The 20,234-nt window shown below is 41.4% G+C and overlaps 2 protein-coding genes across 2 annotated transcripts in view; both read right to left on the bottom strand.

The window, feature by feature from the left end:
• The window catches only part of LOC309704923 (uncharacterized protein), a 535,689-nt gene that overhangs the window by 192,333 nt on the left and 323,122 nt on the right, over positions 1 to 20,234 (bottom strand). The gene's annotated exons all lie outside the window — the stretch shown is intronic.
• LOC309705618 (uncharacterized protein) lies at positions 9,781 to 19,372 on the bottom strand (the record flags this gene model as incomplete). Its single annotated transcript, XM_082531529.1, has 4 exons — positions 9,781 to 10,078; positions 15,388 to 15,561; positions 16,056 to 16,113; positions 19,288 to 19,372. The coding sequence occupies 4 exons, from the start codon at positions 19,370 to 19,372 to the stop codon at positions 9,781 to 9,783; spliced, it is 615 nt and encodes a 204-aa protein (XP_082387655.1).

The raw sequence follows: 20,234 nt of genomic DNA, 5'->3' as shown, positions 1-20,234 counted from the left end.
ATTAATTTAATTAAAAGTAATGTTTACATAAGCAATACAAACACTAACTGAAACATGATTGGTGTAAGTACTACAGACATAAATTACATTTGTTCATTCAACAAGATTAACATTGGTGTAACAAACAGATATTTTACTAGTTCATGTAACAAGACTGACTTTTGATGTGCCAAAGTGTTTAAACAATATAACATGAATTTAAATTAATTAGACTAACTTGGTACAAACATGTTAACTGAATAAAAATCAAATTAACTGAATGTTAATGTTTAAATTATGTTACACTTACAAACATATTTAGTGTTGAAACAACACAATCAAGATGGATTGATATAACATGATTTGTTTAGATGGAATATAGGTGGCAAGATGAAATTAAGTTCATCCAATGAATTATTTTTTTGAGTGCAGTAGAGACAGAAACCATTCAGATCTGGGACCATCAGCTGACTGATGATGTCACACAGACTGTGTTTTTCAGGAACAGTGATTCTGATGTGAGCCTGCTAGCTGACAGCAGACCTGATGAAAGCACATGTTCACATCTGTGAGGACAGACTGGACTCTTTGACTGCACCTTGGTTCTCCTCAGAGGTCTGTACAGGAGCATGTCCACCCCCACTGAAGATCTCAGTCACTGTGAAACATAGAAAGCTGCTTGTGTGGCCTCTGCCTCACATGTAGATACAGCTACAGGTTTCTCTGTCAGTCAGACTGAAACAGTGTCCTGATGCTGCATCATTCAGCTCTGTGCCCCAGTCAGCATCACTGGGAGCTACCAGTGTTTCTGCCCTTTTCCTGTAACACTACACTCAGCACAGGCTCAGCTGGTATCCAGTGTTGGACTTTGGCTTCAGCTGCTGTGATAGATCCTCTAACATAGATCAGCTCTGCTACATGTTGTTAGATAAGTGCAGCTGCTGTCATGTCCTGATGTTTCTCTGGCTCAGCAGCTTCTCCATCAGAGGTTCACATGGAGCTGATCCAGTATCTCCAGTAACTGTGTTCTGTGCCTCACTGGTTCATCCTTCTGTCTGTGTGACGTCAGTCAGATGTTGAAGTTCAACTCTGTAATCTTCACTGTGTCACAGAGTTCAGTGAGTCCCGTTATTCACAGTATCAATCAGATCATCAGAGAACAGCTGATCAGCAATCAGTGGTGCCAACAGCGCCTCCTGTGGTGAGAGGATGCAATAATGCAATGTAGCATTTTTCCACTCAACACTTGCAGTCATGGAAACTGTCTGTTGGATCTGTGTGACGTTGCTTTCTTGGTTAGAGTTCCTCACAAATGTCCAGATGATTCTTCTAATGAGGCGTCGACCATGTTTGCAGCTCTTTGGAAGAAAACGTCGCCCTTTGCCATCCTTACTTTTCTTTGACTTCTTCAAATGCAGCTGAACTCCAGCTGGTATTTTCTTGGACTTTGCAGCTGTTTCTGGTCATCAGTTCATTCCTGCAAACCTCTGAAGCTGAACAACAATGATGCTGCATTGCTGGCTGATCCCAAAAGGTTGATTCTGTTCATCTGGACGTTTTCAGAAACGTTTGCTCACTGATCAGGTGACTTCTTCAGTCTCAGCTGACTGCAGCTTTACAAGCTTACAAACAGCACATTTGCACAATGACTGAAAGCAGCAGCACCTGATATATATGATACTAATATAATACATATACATATATAATCCATACTAATGATGAAGGAACTGAGCTCACAGTCCATTGTTCATTCAGTGAACTACTCAGTTTATTTTGGGCCTCAGAAATGCTCACTCTGTTTGTACATCACTGTCAGCAATAGACTCATTCTGCTGTGTGGACAGGAACACATGTGACATCACTTCCTGTTTGTTTGTGACTGAAGAAGTTTACAAGGAATCATTTAGAAGAGTTTCAAACATCAACTGATTGAATCCATGAATCTGAAAACGTGTTTGTGAGTGAAAGAGACAGACATGTACAGACTGAACTATCTGTTCAACAGTCAGAGTGTTTCTGTAACAGGAGACACTCTTTACACTCCACTCAGCACAGGGACACTGAGGAACCAGGAGACCAGAGAAACATAAACCCAGGATAAAGAGTTTGAGTGAATGTGGTGTTGAAGGTGTGGAGGTGGATCAGAGTGTCAGAGGAGACTCTGTAGAAGGACAGAGTGCCAGCAGGACAGTCCACATACACTGCTGCTCTGTTAGAGACAGAGGAGGAGGAGGAGGAGGAGGAGGAGGAGATGGATGTTACTCTGTTATTGTGCCTGACATGATGAGGACCATCATCAGAGCAGCTCAGACTCCAGGACTGATCATTCCATCCAAACACACAGTCATCACTGTCTCCTTTCCTTCTGATGCTTCTGTAACTCACTGATATACAAACCTCTCCTCTCCACTCGACCTCCCAGTAACAGCGACCAGTCAGACCATTTCTACACAGCAGCTGATAAACATCATCAAATCTGTCTGGATGATCAGGATATGACTGAACCTCCTCCACACGTGTCACCTTCCTGTTGTTGTCAGACAGTTGGAGCTTTGTGTTCACTGTGTTTGTGTCGATTGTGAGTTGACAGGAATCTGATGGAGAGAACAAACACAATCCAGCTGCAGTTATTGATCCATCATCTGTTCATTGATTGACACTTTGATGATGACTCCTGACATGATGAAGATGGTTGAATGTGTGCTGCTTTGTTTTCATGAATCCCATTAAAAACACACTTACACTTCCTCAGACCTGGTCTCAACCATCGGACTCCAGCAGGCTCCACCCTGAAAGGAGGAGGGGGGTCAGAGCAGCACAGTCAGCATGCACACATGGACATTACATGGCTCTCACACACACACTGTTACACACTGAGCTCAAAGCTCGGCTCCACTGTTTTATTCAAAGAAATCTACATTTATTTATCAGCACATTTAAAAACAGCTTGAGCCAAAGTGCTGCACAGAGTAGAGAGAAAATAGGAAACATACACAGTAATGACTATAAAGACTGGTCAGGATTGAAAGCTACAGAGTACAAATGTGTTTCCAACCGGCTTTTAAAAATGTCCAGTGTTGGTGACGACCTGATGTGAAGGGCGACTGTTCCAGAGTTTGGCTGCAGCCATCGATAAAGCTCACCTCTGTTTTTACGTCTAGTTCTGGTCAGAAGCTGCTTATCTGCAGACCTGAGGGCTCCACTTGGATTCTTTTGTTAAAGAGAGATAAGATGGAGCCAATCCATTCACAGATTTAAAGACAACCAGATCTGGAAGTGGATTCTACCACGTACTGGTAACCAGTGGAAAAAGCTGGAAAAAGCTGGTGATGGGTCGTCTAGCACAGACCCACCGCTGGAACCAGACAATTGATGAGGGAGAGAACTGTGACAGCGCCGTTCCTTCACTTGACCTCAGTCGCTCTCGTCTGCTCCCTCGTAACACTGCTCTTTATTGAGCTTACATGAATATGCACAAGTTCATTATGACGTCTTACACAGGTATGAACAAAGCGTACCAGTCTGTGCATAGTGTGTGTGTGTGTGTGTGTGTGTGTGTGTGTGTGTGTCTGTGTGTGTGTGTGTGTGTGTGTGTGTCTGTGTGTGTGTGTTCGTTCCAGATGTGACCCTGTGACCCCAAAGCTGGTGCTAAGAGTCCAGCGGTCCCCCTAACAAAGGGCTCTTACAAACCTTTGCCATTTCCCAGCATGCAAGGCACTCGTGGATGCAGGCACACCATTCAGTGCTGACGAGTATGTTGATGTCATTTTGAGGCTACAGGAGGAATTTGATCACAGATTTGCTGACTTCAAGACACACAGAGCCACCTTTCACATTTTTGCGGACCCCTTCTCCTTTGATGTGCAAGATGCCCCTTCTGTGCTTCAAATGGAGCTCATTGAGCTGCAGTGCAACTCTGAACTCAAAGCAAAGTTCAGGGAGGTGAGTGGAAAAGCAGACAAGCTTGGACAATTTTTGAGAGACTTGAGCCCTAGTTTCCCTCGGCTTTCCCGAATGTTCAAGCGGACCATGTGCCTTTTTGGTAGCACATACTTGTGCCAAAAGCTCTTCTCCACTTTGAACTTCAATAAGTCCAAGTACAGGTCCAGACTTACGGATGATCATCTTCAAGACATACTGAGGGTCGCAACTGCTTCCTCCCTCAGGCCAAATCTGGCTCGGCTATGCGAGAGGAAACGCTGCCAGGTCTCTAGCAGCAAGGAGTAGGCAAGAGAAGCCATGTTCAGAAGAACAGTTCATTTTCTACAGTGTTCCATTCATGTTCAGAAGAAGGTTATAGAACTGTTAATACAGACATTTCAATCTAAATACAGCAGATATAGAAGACTGAAAGATACACACAAGTTCACTGACTAAAAATATCTTATTATTGTTTTATTTATGTATTACAGATTGATTGATTTTCTTATTAATTCTTAATTTGTTTATTTATTTTTAATATTTTGTGTTAAAAAATAAAAATAAAGAGATTTGAGAAGATTGGAATTTTTTAACCATGCCTTTCCTGTGGAAAACCTAATGCGGCCCAGCCTCACCCAGACTCTGCCTGCAGCGGCCCCCAGCTAAATTGAGTTTGAGACCCCTGTCCTACACCATAAATCAGTAAGAGAGGGTACGACCTCTCTCATGGCCCCAAGTGGTGTGTGCATGCCAGAGCACTCTGGAAGGCACACAGAGTCTTTACAGACTACTCAGGATCAAACCTCTATCATTATGCAATCGATTATACAACTCTAAGCATATATGAGTAAATATTTCTAAGCATAAATGACAATCAACACTATAAACCTTACAGCTGGTTTTAATAACAGAATTCATTTGTTTCTCAAATGAGAAAGAGCTATCGAGAAACACTCCTAAATCTTTAGTTCTGAACTTTTCCAGTGGGCCAAGGTCAACATTATTAGATAATGCTAATTCTTTTCCCTTACATTATAACAATGTGAGGAGTTAATGCTAAGTATACTGCCATTAGCGGCTAATTCTAATTAGGGGTGAATAATTATTAGTAGCTAATGCTAATTTGATGTTAATTAGCATTATATTAGTGAGGAGTTAATGCTAAGTAGGCTGCCATTAGTGGCTAATGCTAATTTTAGACTAAAAAGCATTAGCAGCTAATGCTCATATTGTTTTCCTTTGCTTTGTAAGAATGACAGCAGCTAATGATACGAAAAGTCTGCCATTATTAACTATTGTTAATTTGATGTAAATTAGCATTATCCGATAATGGTAACCCTTTTCCCCTGCATTATAACGATGTCAGGAATTAATGCTAACTAGGCTGCCATTAGGGGCTAACTCTAATTAGGTGAATAATTATTAGCAGCTAATGCTAATATTGTTTTCCCTTCCCTTTTAACAATGTGAGCAGCTAATGCTAATTTGATGTGAATTAGCATTATATTAGTGAGCAGTTAATGCTAAGTAGGCTGCCATTATTAACTACCATACCATACCATACCAACTTTATTTCTAAAGCACTTTAACATAAAACCAGAGTTTCACAAAGTGCTGTACATGTTAATAGCATACGTAAAGAAAATTAAAATGAGATACAATAAAATAAATAGATACAATAAATTGAAACATGTTAAAACAAATTGAGTCAACCCCTCTAATCAATGCCAAAGGCTTCAGCGAATAAATATGTTTTAAGAAGACTTTTAAATTCAGAGAGAGAAGAGGCCTGCCTAACATGCAAGGGCAGATCATTCCACAACTTTGGAGCAGCTACAGCAAAAGCACGATCACCTTTAAGTTTATACTTAGTTTTCGGTACCTTAAGGAGTTGCTGATTGGCGGACCTAAGGGAACGGGCAGGTGTATATGGTTGTAGTAGCTCCGAGAGGTAGGGGGGGGCCAGGCCATTAAGAGATTTAAAAGCAAATAAGAGAATTTTAAAAACAATCCTAAAATGTACAGGTAGCCAGTGGAGTGAAATTAAAATAGGGGTAATGTGCTCAAACTTTTTTGTTCCAGTTAAAAGACGTGCTGCAGCATTTTGCACAACCTGCAGGCGCCTAATGGACGCATCACTAACCCCAAAATAAAGTGCGTTACAATAATCCAGCCTAGAAGTAACAAAGGCATGGATTACTGTCTGAAAATGCTGTTTCGATAAGATAGGCTTTATTTTGGCTAATTCCCTCAAATGAAAAAAGCTAGATCTTACAACAGCTCTGACCTGGCTTTCAAGTTTAAGATTTGCCTCTATTTTAACTCCCAGATTAGTGATGACTGGTTTAACATACTGTGCCAGTGAACCAAGATCTATAATAGTGGCCTCAGAAGCGCCACCAAAAACCATCACTTCTGTTTTCTGTTCATTAAAATGTAAAAAGTTCAAAGCCATCCAAGTCCTTATTTCATCAAGGCATCTGAGCAGCGGGTCTACTGAGAAGCCATTTATCTTTTTAAGTGGGAAATAAATCTGGGAGTCATCGGCGTAGCAGTGGAAAGAAATCCCATGTTTCCTGAAAATAGACCCAAGGGGTAGGAGATATAGAGAGAAAAGAAGCGGGCCTAAAACTGAACCCTGTGGAACCCCACATTGAAGAGAAGCAGTAGAGGATACAAACTCCCCTAGTTTCACAGAGAAAGTTCGCTCTGCCAAATAGGATCTGAGCCACTGCAGTGCGGTACTCCGCATACCCACCAACTGCTCTAAACGGGAAATTAAAATATTATGATCCACTGTATCAAAAGCAGCAGTTAAATCTAACAGCACAATAATAACACAGTCACCTGAGTCATTTGCCAAAAACACATCATTAAAAACTCTTAAAAGGGCAGATTCAGTACTATGTAAAGCTTTAAAACCAGATTGGAAAACTTCTAAAATACCGTGTTCTTCTAGGAAGGACATTAATTGCTTGTAAACTACCTTTTCAAGAATCTTTGAGATAAAAGGCAGTTTGGAAATAGGTCTGTAATTCGCAATAATATCAGGATCAAGAGCAGGTTTTTTGAGTAGAGGCTGAATCACTGCATGTTTGAGATTGACAGGTACAACACCAGAGGACAGACTACTATTTACAATGGATTGTACAGCTGATGCTATAGTGAGAAAAACCTCTTTGAAAAATCGAGGAGGGAGAGCATCATGAGGGGAACCTGAGGGCTTCATGTGAGCAACCAACTCCTGCAGGCAGAGCAAGGAAACTGGCTCGAACCTGTCAAAGACAGCAGAACTAGGGACAGGGGTAGAAGGGTCGGGAACGGACTGGGAAGTCTGTGCTTTGACAGATAGCACTTTATCAATAAAAAAGTGTAGGAAGTTTTCACAAATTTCCTGAGAAGACTCGACAGAAGACTGTGGAGCATGAAGGACCATGTCAATAGTCTTAAATAAGACATGAGGCTTACGACAATTTGCCTGAATAATAGTAGCGAAATGTTTCCTCTTAGCATCTTTTACAGTTTTCTGGTAAGAATTCCAGTAATCTTGTAACATTTGGTATGACACCTGAAGTTGATCCTTCTTCCATTTACGTTCAGCTCTCCTGCACTTTCTTCTGGCAGCCCGGGTGTCTTCATTCAGCCAGGGTTCAGATTTGGCTTTAACTTGCTTAAGCTTAAAGGGGGCCACTGAATCTAAAGCAGTTTGGCAGACAGAATAAAACCACGTATTCAGCTCTTCTGTATCATTGCATATGAAATCAGGAAGGCCGCCGTTCTGATTAAAAACAATAGAGAACTGTCCAGCAGAGGAAGGGTTAAAAATACGACAGCTCCTAGCAGCAACAGGAGGAAGATTAACTTTAGTACAAGGAAGGAAAACCTCAAACAGGACAGGCCTATGGTCTGACCATACAACATCACAAACCTCTAAGTTAGAGACAGGTAAATTGTGAGTTAAAACAAGATCCAACGTGTGCCCATATTTTTGTGTAGGCACAGACACAGGTTGCACAAGATCAAAAGAGTCAATAAGATTTAAAAAGTCCTTTGCCATTGGCTTGTCAGGGCAGCACACATGAATATTGAAGTCCCCAATAATAAGGACATGATCATATTTTGGCATAATTTCAGCCAACAGATCAGAAAAGTCATTTAAGAAGTTCTTATTGTATTTTGGGGGTCTGTAAACCACAGCACAGAGCACTGTGTGAGACCGACCTAGCTCAAACATGCTCAGTTCAAAGCTACTAGGTGAGGTTAATAATGGCAGTGGTTTACATTTATACTGCTTCTTAAAAACAACCGCTAGTCCTCCTCCTCTGCCTGATATTCGAGGAGAGTTTAAGAAGCAGCAGTCATCAGGTAAGAGATCTGTAAAAGCGCTGGACTCACCGGCCCTCAACCATGTCTCAGTTATACAGAGGAAATCCAGTCCTTGGGTCGTAAATAAATCCCTTAAAATAAAAGTTTTATTACTCAGCGATCTAGTGTTCACCAATCCAAACCTGGTGGAGGTCAGCGTGTTCGTGGCTGACAGCGAGACCCGACGCAGCGGCCGCAGGTTCTGTAGGTTCGCACCGTGCTGACGAAGATGAGGGGAAATCTTTCGTGGCTGGGACATCTGATCCGAGCCAACAACGGGCACCAGCCAGGCATCGATGGGCTCCAGAGAGCACGGAGAAAAGGCATGACAAGGTACCGATCCACGTTCGTTCCAGAGAGCCGGAGAAGAGCGCACCAAGTACGCCTTAAGTTTCACAAGTAGACCGCTACGTTTGCCCCGGCGTCTGAAACGCTTTCGCCGTGAGGCTGGGGCCGGGGTCCGACAGAGGTTAGCTGGTATCCCAGACAGGAATGGAGGTAACGCCTTATGTCCATTATAAGTTGTATTGGTAAGATCACTGGCAACTAGTCGGAGGTCCAAAAGTTTTTGGCGATTGTACATTAAAAGAGAGTTGACTCTAGCAATAAAAAACAACATAAGCAAACACAACAGAGGAAGAGCCAGACGGCGAGCCACACACACTGGCGCCATCTTGAAACTCCAGTCTACACTAATGCTACTTTGACGTGAATTAGCATTATGTGCTAATACTAATACTGTTTTCCCTTAATTTTTAACAATGTGAGCGGCTAATTCTAAGTACGCTCTTGTAAATAGCTAATTCTAATTTAGTGTGAATTAGCATTATTCAATAATGCTAACACTGTTTTCTCTTACTTATTAAAAATGATAGTAGCTAATACTAATACTCTTTTCCGTTGGGTAACAACGATGTGAGGAGTTAATGCTAAGTAGGCTGCTTTTAGAGGCTTATTCTAATTAGGGCTGAATAATTATTAGTAGCTAATGCTAATACCGTTTTCTCTTTCCTTATAACAATATGAGCAGCTAATGCTAATTTGATGTGAATTAGCATTATATTAGTGAGGAGTTAATGCTAAGTAGGCTACCATTAGCAGCGAAAGCTAATTTGAGGTGAATAAGCATTAGTAGCTTATGCTAATACCCTTTTATCTTGTGTTATAATGATGTGACACTTTTCTCTGCTAAGGATTTGTGTGACCATGATGGAAACTCTGATAAGCTAATGCTGCTAAGCTAATGCTGTTTATGGGCCCTGTTAGAATCAATATTTCATTCTCATTCTGTTGTTTGACAACAATAACAGAAAAATGTGCACTTGAGAACAAATTTATTGTGAATTCAGCTGTGAATGTACAGTTTGTCATTATTTAAGCTTCCATTTCCAAATGTTAGCTGACACTTTATTAGGTACACTGGTATCTATATCAGGTACACCTGTGACCTAAATGTTCCTGCAAACAGACTCCTTGGAGACCCCTACATAAATATCCATGAACTATCCAGCTAGACTAGTGTGTCTGTCCCTGAAAATATTCCTGCATGTGTGATTGTTCATGTCTCATCTGCAGGAAGTGAGTGAAAGACACAGGAAATGTTTCCAGCTCTTCCTCCTCTATCAGACATTCTTCATACCTGAGAGTGTCCAGTCTCCAGCCTGGATCCTTCAGTCCAGCCGACAGCTGCTTCATTCCTGAGGGACCTGCATGATTGTAGCTCAGGTCCAGCTCTCTCAGATGGGAGGGGTTGGAGCTCAGAGCTGAGGCCAGAGAAGTACAGCCTTCCTCTGTGATCAGACAGCCTGACAGACTGCAGACACACAAAACAACAATCTATCTGTCAACAGTTGTTTTCTCTTTGTCACAATAACATCTATCCGTCCATTGTAACTTTAGGGCGATCGTGGCTCAAGAGTTGGGAGTTCGCCTTGTAATCGGAAGGTTGCCGGTTCGAGCCCCAGCTTGGACAGTCTCGGTCGTTGTGTCCTTGGGCAAGACACTTCACCCGTTGCCTACTGGTGGTGGTCAGAGGGCCCGGTGGCGCCAGTGTCCGGCAGCCTCGCCTCTGTCAGTGTGCCCCAGGGTGGCTGTGGCTACAATGTAGCTTGCCATCACCAGTGTGTGAATGTGTGTGTGAATGGGTGGATGACTGGATATGTAAAGCGCTTTGGGGTCCTTAGGGACTAGTAAGGCGCTATATAAATACAGGCCATTTACCATTTACCATTTATTTATAAGTGACAATACCCAACAGACAACAACAGTCATCTGAAGCTGTTTAACAGTGTAAGGTAACCGCCTCCACTGTGAGCAGCACTTGGTGATGGTGGGAAGAAGAACTCCCTTTGACACAAAGATCCTCCCAGTGAAAACAGGCTCCAGGAGGAGCATCTACCATGACTGGTTGCAGGGTGAGGGGAAAGAGAAGAGATGAGCTCAGAGAGACAAGAACAAAACAGAGAGACAAAAGTTAAGGACATGCAGTAGTGACATATAAAAGCATCAGGAGTGAAAAGTGGGGAGAAGAAAGCAGAGCATCATGGGAAGTCCACCAACAGCCTATAGCATATAGCAGCATAACTAAGGGATGGTTCAGGGTCACCTGATCCAGCTCGAACTATAAGCTTTATCAAAAAGGAAAGTTTGAAGCTGATCTTCAAAGTAGAGAGGGCGTCTGTCTCCTGAACTCAAACTGGGAGCTGCTTCCACACCCAGTCCAACATAGCCAGGCTTTCTTTGCTGCTTTGACAAAACCTCAAATCCCAGTCAGAGATGATGAGCATCATCACAGTGATGATCATTTCTCTGTAACCCAGGCTTTCTGCTTCAGGATCTGTGCACGCTCACAGAACAAGGAGACCTTTCACTAAATGGATGGACTGAGCTCAGCCTACAGATGAACTGGTGCCAGAGATCATAAAGAACATCAAACAGTCAAATTCAACACTTTTAATGGAAATATGAGATTGATGCTGCAGACAATCATGAACCTGCTGAATTCATGAACATCAAGAATGCAGCGAGTGGTAAAATAAAGATTTGACCTCAGTGTGCTCAGTGTTCCTGTCTATTCCTAACATATTCCTAACATGATAGCTGCACTTTAGAGCTCTAAAACTGGAACTGACACATATTTAAACTCTACATGTTACTCAGTACATCCAGTTCTGACACTCGCCCACAGTCCAACAAAGGAAACATGGAGATCACATCAGTTTGTCACCAAAGTCTAATTATTAGGGCAACTTAACCTGTTATAATCTCGTTAACTCATTAACTGATTAACGTCAGCAATTATTTTAATCACAGTTTTTAAAATCATGATTATTGTGAAAGTGCTCACTGGCTCTGAATATAAAAGCCATGGGTCACAGGAGGGATGTTGATCAGTGCTGGCTTGAAATGGGCGTCATTATGCGTCTCAGCCAATGGGAGCATTGAGGGTGGGCCTAATACTACTGCAGCGCTCACATGACCCAGGACAGAGAGAAAGGGGCGGGGACAGAAACATGGAGACAGGTACAGATCTTTGACATGTTCATTTTAAACTGCTCCAGGAGGCAGTGTTGATACAACTAAAGTTATCTGTTGTTGAAGAAGTCGGTCTGAGGAACGTTCTTAGGATCAACAAATGACGGCATGTATGAGCCTCAAGACGCAGCGTCACAAGAAGAACACATGAGCTGTAGAAAAAGGAGAGACTACGAAAGCCACGGCGTTACAACGTGAACCAGCTGTTGGTCTCTCTGGAGACTACTGGGCGTGGCTGTGTAACCATGGTTACCTGGGAGTTACAGAAACGTGCAGAACATATGATTCATGTTGCACAGCAGTGGGACATTTGAAATAAAGTCAGCACACTCAGTACAGATAGTGCATCAAATATGATGCTGCTGCCAGACGTCTGCCTTTGAACACGTCCCTGCATCGCGCACAACACCAAGGTTGCCATGGCAATCACAGCTGACAGGGACAAAGTGCACAGCTGGAAGCCTGCAGGTATATTTAACATGATGTATTTCTCAGTGTCCTGTCGGTGTGTGAGAGACAAACAGCCTCTGTATGTGTGTGTAAATACAGCATGAATATGTAGAGGACATGTTTGTGGATATAAGTAAATGAAAGCTCTGCGTCATTTGAATCTTTGACTCTTGTTTCTGTTGCAGGTCTGTGACTGAACTTCTGGGAGGAGAAACGTTGGTTTCATGCTCTGTGATTCTGTGTTTTGTCATCTCTCTCAGGTGATGGAGAGCTCAGATGATGACCCCTGCCTACGTGGCCACTTCAACTGTGAGAGACAGAATGTGAAAAAAAAATCCATGAATCCACATGGTAGGATTTGTAAAGAATTTATTCGTAAATCAGGGTGGAAAATAAGTATTTGGTCAATAACAAAAATACAACTCAATACTTTGTAACATAACCTTTGTTGGCAATAACAGAGGTCAAACGTTTACCATAGGTCTTTACCAGGTTTGCACACACAGCAGCTGGTATTTTGGCCCATTCCTCCATGCAGATCTTCTCGAGAGCAGTGATGTTTTGGGGCTGTCGCCGAGCAACACGGACTTTCAACTCCCGCCACAGATTTTCTATGGGGTTGAGGTCTGGAGACTGGCTAGGCCACTCCAGGACTTTCAAATGCTTCTTACGGAGCCACTCCTTTGTTGCCCGGGCGGTGTGTTTTGGATCATTGTCATGTTGGAAGACCCAGCCTCGTTTCATCTTCAAAGTTCTCACTGATGGAAGGAGGTTTTGGCTCAAAATCTCACGATACATGGCCCCATTCATTCTGTCCTTAACACGGATCAGTCGTCCTGTCCCCTTGGCAGAAAAACAGCCCCATAGCATGATGTTTCCACCCCCATGCTTCACAGTAGGTATGGTGTTCTTGGGATGCAACTCAGTATTCTTCGTCCTCCAAACACGACGAGTTGAGTTTATACCAAAAAGTTCTACTTTGGTTTCATCTGACCACATGACATTCTCCCAATCCTCTGCTGTATCATCCATGTGCTCTCTGGCAAACTTCAGACGGGCCTGGACATGCACTGGCTTCAGCAGCGGAACACGTCTGGCACTGCGGGATTTGATTCCCTGCCGTTGTAGTGTGTTACTGATGGTGACCTTTGTTACTTTGGTCCCAGCTCTCTGCAGGTCATTCACCAGGTCCCCCCGTGTGGTTCTGGGATCTTTGCTCACCGTTCTCATGATCATTTTGACCCCACGGGATGAGATCTTGCGTGGAGCCCCAGATCGAGGGAGATTATCAGTGGTCTTGTATGTCTTCCATTTTCTGATGATTGCTCCCACAGTTGATTTTCTCACACCAAGCTGCTTGCCTATTGTAGATTCACTCTTCCCAGTCTGGTGCAGGTCTACAATACTTTTCCTGGTGTCCTTCGAAAGCTCTTTGGTCTTGGCCATGGCGGAGTTTGGAGTCTGACTGTTTGAGGCTGTGGACAGGTGTCTTTTATACAGATGATGAGTTCAAACAGGTGCCATTCATACAGGTAACGAGTGGGGGACAGAAAAGCGTCTTACAGAAGACGTTACAGGTCTGTGAGAGCCAGAGATTTTCCATGTTTGAGGTGACCAAATACTTATTTTCCACCCTGATTTACCAATAAATTCTTTTGTTCTTCTCTTGTTAGAAAGATGCAGTCCCAGCAGTTAGCTTGTCTGCTAGTTAGCTGAGAGCTAGCTCAGTTGTACATTGAATACCAAACCGTGTAAACCAGGGGTGTCAAACATATGGCCCGTGGGCCAAATCCAGGCCTTGAGATAATTTCGTATGTCAAATATTGATGAATTTTCAGGCTTGCTGATAATCAATGTGAGCACGGCTGAGATGTTATTCTGATGAGCAAACCATGTGGCCAAACACTTTAAGAGACAGACTGGGATCATGCCATTATGTGAAAGAAGACGGAAATGTCCCATAGACAGCAAGGGTAGTGGTAGAGACCAGTACACAGAGAAATGGGAGCTGTATTGAAATGCAAGCGTGTCAGGAAAGAGTGAAAAGGCAAAATGAGCAGCATCTGGCTGCATTTCAGTGATATTGGAGACCACAAAGCTGAGTGCAACATTTATACAGGAGATATACAGGAGACGCTGAGAGCGGAACTGATAAAATTAGGAGCTGGCTAAAGTGAGACCCATTTTTATTTCCACCCATTTTCCATTGTGGAGGACAAAAGGTTTCAAACTGGTCCAGGTCTTAAACCTCACGTGTTCTTCCTAATAGCAGTAAATGGATAGAAATAAGGCTTTTATGAAAACACTGAATAAAACTTGCTGCCTTTAAAAAGACTAAATGTACAGTTCAGTATTGAATACTACATAAAATAAACTATATATAAAGTGTGTCTGAATGGCAGAGATGCAGAAATATGTGCATATAGCACAGAGCCACGGCTCAGTGTCTGAATGAGTCTCACAGACCTGAATGTGCTGTTGAAGCCATTTATAATTATAACGTAATTCTTTACTCGTTTGATCTGCTCCTTACCACAAGCCACCAGACGTAGAAGGTTTTGGACTTTTAACTATATTTTCTCAAGTTTTACAACTTTTCTGACTGTTAAAAACCTCGTTATGGCCATTCATGCTGTACAAAGTAATTAGACATGTGTGGTATCTACAGAAACGTCAGAATCTCAGCTAAAAGTTCACAAAACCATCTCAACAACCACCAAACAGCTGAAACAGCAGGTGAACAGATCACACAAAAAAGATGTAAACACAAATCCCCCTGATCATCTGTTTTTTAAACATGAAGCGTCGTTTTGGACGTTCATTTACTGCTGGTTCAGTGAATTTTGGTTGGACAGTGATGAAACCTGCAGCCTCAGAATCTGTGAGAAGTCTGCTTTCAGCTCGCAACAGCATTGTTGTGTTGTGTGGATCCACCTCTGCAAACTCATCACTGTTTCACCATCATGTTTCTACTTAGACAATAACAAAGGAAGCAGTTCCCAGGAACTACTTCCTGTCTTGTTAACATAAGAGTACGTTGCCCTTCAAAACACCTCCACTTCTCCTCTTATTAGAGGACTGCCTTATTATTAATCTGCTAATTCTGTCAGTTGATGAAAGAAAAATGCTTGATCTCACCTGAGAGTTTCCAGTGTACAGTGTGGACTCTTCAGTCCTTCAGACAGAAGCTTCACGCCTGAATCCTTCAGGTTGATGTTACTCAGGTCCAGCTGTCTCAGATTAGAGGTCTGAGAGCTGAGACCTGAGGCCAGAGCTTCACAGCTTCTCTCTGACAGGTCACAGTGACTCAGTCTGAAAAATAACAGATAAACAATTACAAAAATAAAACACTTATGTTGAAGCGTAATGAGATACTATTATATTTAGCAATATTTCATCTTGTTTTTGTCAAGAAACTGAGCACTGATGCAGAGCAACATGTGGAGAGAATCAGAGGAGAAGAAGTGAAGAGAGAACAGCAGTAAAACAACACTGAATTGTTCAGTGTGCTTTTGATATCAACAGAATGTGTCAAATTTCTTTATTTTGTATTTGTTTTAGTAGAATTGATGATTATCACTTAGATAACAACCACAGGCCAGGTCTAAATTGCACTTTGGTGACAGTTACACCCAGAAATATTTCAGAAACGTGGACAATTTGTGCTCCATTGTATTCAGTATTGAACAAACCGAGTACCGATGACCACTTAATATTTTTGATATTTTATTTGAGTTGTTCCACCTGATCTGTGTTAACTAAAATAAACATTTAAAAGCTAAAGCTATGATCACATATGTACTTACAGAGCTTTGTTGGAGGCTTTGACCACTGGCAGCAGCCTCAGAAGAGCATTTTTAAAGGCTCATGTTCTCACTTAGATCATTTATTTCTACTTACATTTCATTCTGGGAAAAATGGGGATTACTTTGAAAAAGGGAACTATTTTCCCCAAAAATCAGCCCTGGATTAGTAAATCACTCCAACATGTTCTCAGGCAGAAGAAGCTGTCTTGTTATGAGGGAGAGAAGAAAAGTAAGTAAGTAAAACTTTATTTATATAGCACGTTTCAAGATAAAAATCACAAAGTGCTTCACAGAAGCTAAAACCTAAAAATAAAAATCAACTAAAAGCAAGTTTAAAAAGATGGGTTTTTAGCTGTTTTTTAAAAGCGACCACTGAGTCCACAGATCTCAGGCTCAAAGGGAGAGAGTTCCACAATCTGGAGGCCACAGTTCCAAAAGCTTTGTCGCCTTTTGTTTTCAGCCTCGTGTGTTGGACAGCAAGCAAGCCCTGGTCACATGACCTCAGGGACCTGCTGGGAATGTATGGATGTAAAAGTTCACTTATATATGTTGGTGCTTGTCCATGCAGGGCCCTGAAAGTCAAGGTCAAAACCTTAAACTGGATCCTGAATTTAATGGGGAGCCAGTGCAGCTGAATCAGCAGGGGTGTGACATGGGAAAACTTGGAGGACTTGGTCAGAAGCTTTGCAGCAGCGTTCTGAACAACTTGCAGACGATCCAAAGAGGCTTTACATAAACAAGTAAACAAAGAATTACAGTAGTCCAGACGAGATGAAACAAATGCATGAATGACAATTTCTAATTCGGAGCGCGATACAATGGGACTCAGCTTAGCAATGTTTCTCAAATGATAAAAACAGGAGCGAACCAAAGATTTTACATGGGCATCCAAAGTCAGAGCTGAGTCAATACTAACACCAAGGCTCCTGATAGACGGTTTTGCAAATGTAGCAAGTGGACCTAAGTTTTCCATAACACCAGGTACAAAATTTTTAGGAGCACAAACAAGAACTTCAGTCTTCTCCTCATTTAGTTGAAGAAAGTTTCCAGCCATCCAACATCTAATGGAGTCTATGCGCTTGTGCAAAATCTGTAGCTTGGAAACATCATGGGGCTTAAAGGAGATGTATACCTGAATATCATCTGCATAGCAGTGATACGAAATGTCCTTAAAAGTGCTTAATAAGTGTTGAAGAGGAAGTAAATACAGTAAGAACAATAAAGGCCCCAAAACTGAACCTTGCGGCACACCATAGGTAAGAAAAGTAGAAGAGGAACTGTACTTAGAGGTAGCCACAGAAAAGGATCGTTCATGCAAATAGGATTCAAACCAGTCCAAAGCAGCCCCTGATATACCCACCCAGTCTCTCAGCCTATCTAGCAGAATATGATGGTCCACAGTATCAAAGGCGGAGGTCAGGTCCAACATCAACAGAACGGAGCATTCTCCTGCGTCACATCTCATCAAAATGTCGTTGGAGACTCTAAGAAGTGTAGTTTCAGTAGAATGAGCTCTACGAAAGCCAGATTGGAATTTATCCAGAATGCTGTATTCATCTAGAACAGCTATAAGCTGCTTAGCCACAACCTTTTCTAAAATCTTAGAAATGAACGGTAATTTTGAAATCGGTCTGTAGCTACTGAGAAGAGAAGCATCAAGCTTAGGTTTTTTTAACAGTGGGTGAATAACAGCATTCTTACAATAAACAGGGACCTGACCAGAAACCAGTGAGGTATTGATAATTGTGAGCACACAGGGACCAATAGACTGAAAGACATTTTTAAACAAAGATCCAGGTAAAATATCAAGAGAGCAGGAGGATGCTTTCATTGAATTAACCAACTTGACCAGCTCAGGTAAGGACGCAGGTAAAAATCTTTCTAACATTACAGGCCTAGCTTGAGTTGGAGCAGACAAGAGAGACACAGAAGGAGAGATACTGTTCCTCACGTTACTGACTTTTTCAACGAAGAAAGAAAGAAATTTTTCACAATATTCATTTGATGAAATTGGGACAGCAGGTGGAGCAGGTGCAACAATATCACTAATGGTGTCGAATAGTACCTTAGGGTTACCTCTGCTCTTAGACACTAAGTCTGAGAAATAGGCCGCCCTCGCATCTCGAACTGAAGTGTTAAAAGAGACTAAAAGGTCCTTTAAATGAAGGAGATGGACATGCAAACGCGTTTTCCTCCATAAACGCTCAACCTTACGGCAGCAACGCTTTAAGAAGCGAATGCTGTCATTTGACCAGGGAGACGACTGAAACCGGAGCTAGTCTAACTTTGACAGGACAAACATTGTCTAAAATACAAAGACAATGATTATTAAAAAGATTTGTTAAAAAATGAACATCGTTATAAGGAGATAAAACTAAATTAAAAGCATCGGAAAATTTAACAGCACTAGAGGAAGTTAAGATGCGAGAGCTAACCACATGTCGAATAGGAGAGAGGGACAAATGGAAAGACAGGTTAAAAAGAATACAATGATGATCCGAAATAAAAATGTCCTCAGTACAAATAAAATCAATGTTTAAACCTAAAGTAAAAACAAGGTCCAGTGTGTGTCCTTTGGTGTGTGTGGGACCAGACACATGCTGAGTAAAATGAAAAGAATCCATGACGCTAAGGAAACCTCTGGCAAAGAGAAAACAGAAAAGCAGCTAAAATCAGATGTAAAAGTAAAGCAGAGCATGAGCTGAATAAAGGACACTCAAGGCTGGCTTGGAAAGGAATGAAGTCCATGGTGGGGATGCAGAACAAGGAGCAAAGATGAATGTGATGCTGAATCACCAGAAGACTTGGACTCATTTGATTCCAGCTTTTTTTTATTTTTTATTTTATTGACATTTTAGAATCACTATACAATACCATCAACTTCAGCTTTCTTTCAGTACATATATTTTTTTCTTTTTTTCTATATTTAAACAACTAAAATATCCATACAATAAGAATGAAAGAAGAAGAAGAAAAGAAAAAGAAGCAAAACAGGAAACAACAAACAACATAAATAAAAAATACATAAGGAAAAAGAAAAAGGAAAGAAAAATAAATAAATAAATATAGGGAGTGTGTTTTTGTTTCCATTAATGTAACTAATTTTTCCTCTAGTCTTCTAGTAGTTAACAAAGTCAAAATCTAATGCAAAATCAAAAACTGGCCTGCGTTTTCTAATGTAGTCCATCCATTTCTTCCATCGTGATACAAACAGGTCGCTCTTGTAGTTCACATCTGCTGTCATTTTCTCCATTCTGTAAATGTCCAGTGTGATGTTCATCCACGTGTTCATAGCTGGGCTCTCTGAAGAAAGACATTTTTTGTGATGGCTTTTTTGCCTGCTGCCAGTAAAATATTAAACAAGTATTTATCGTTCTTTGTCCATCCTTCTGGCATAAGTCCAAAACGTAGAGTTTTACTTTCCAAAGGTAAATATCTTCCAAATGTCTCGTGTATCGCTGCATGTATTCCCTTCCAATAAGTTTTAATAACATGACAGTCCCAGAAAATATGATAGTGATTTGCATTTGTATTTCCACAATTTCTCCAGCAAGCGGGAGGGTTACCTTCATAGTGAGATTTTTGGAGAGGTGTAATAAAATATCTTATCAGGCATTTCCACCCAAATTCCCGCCAGCTCTGTGAGCTGCTACATTTCCATTGATATGCCCATATTGTTGTCCATTCTTCCTCCTTTATCTCTATTCCTCCCTCCATTTTCCATTTTGTTTTGATATACAAGGTTGAGTGTAATTTCATATTTGTTAATCCTTTATAGAGGTCACCTATAATACCTCTATTTTTATTTGAACTGCCCTTTTAAATACATCTAGCAGCTGTTTACTCAATTCAGCCTTAGCTTTTATCGTTTTATTGACAAAATGCCTCATCTGTAGACATCTATAAAAATCCTGTGTTTCTAATGAATATTTGTCTTTCATTTTATCAAAACTAATTAGTCTGCCTTCCTCCATTACCATACATAAAGCTGTTAATCCTTTATATGTCCAATCTTTGAATCTGGTGTCCAATTTATTTGGAGCAAAATGTGTGTCATATGCACACCACTTAAGAACTGCTATATCCTCTTCTAGTTTATATTCTTTTATTACTGTTTCCCAAATTTTAAAAGTCAACTTGATCCATGGATTTTCAATAGTTTTTATTAAATTTTGCAAG

Source organism: Aulonocara stuartgranti (genome assembly GCF_965226115.1).
Source record: "Aulonocara stuartgranti genome assembly, chromosome: 4".
Classification (NCBI taxonomy): domain Eukaryota; kingdom Metazoa; phylum Chordata; class Actinopteri; order Cichliformes; family Cichlidae; genus Aulonocara; species Aulonocara stuartgranti.
The sequence above is the reverse complement of the archived record's forward strand: the minus strand, read 5'-3'. Positions and strand labels throughout refer to the sequence as shown.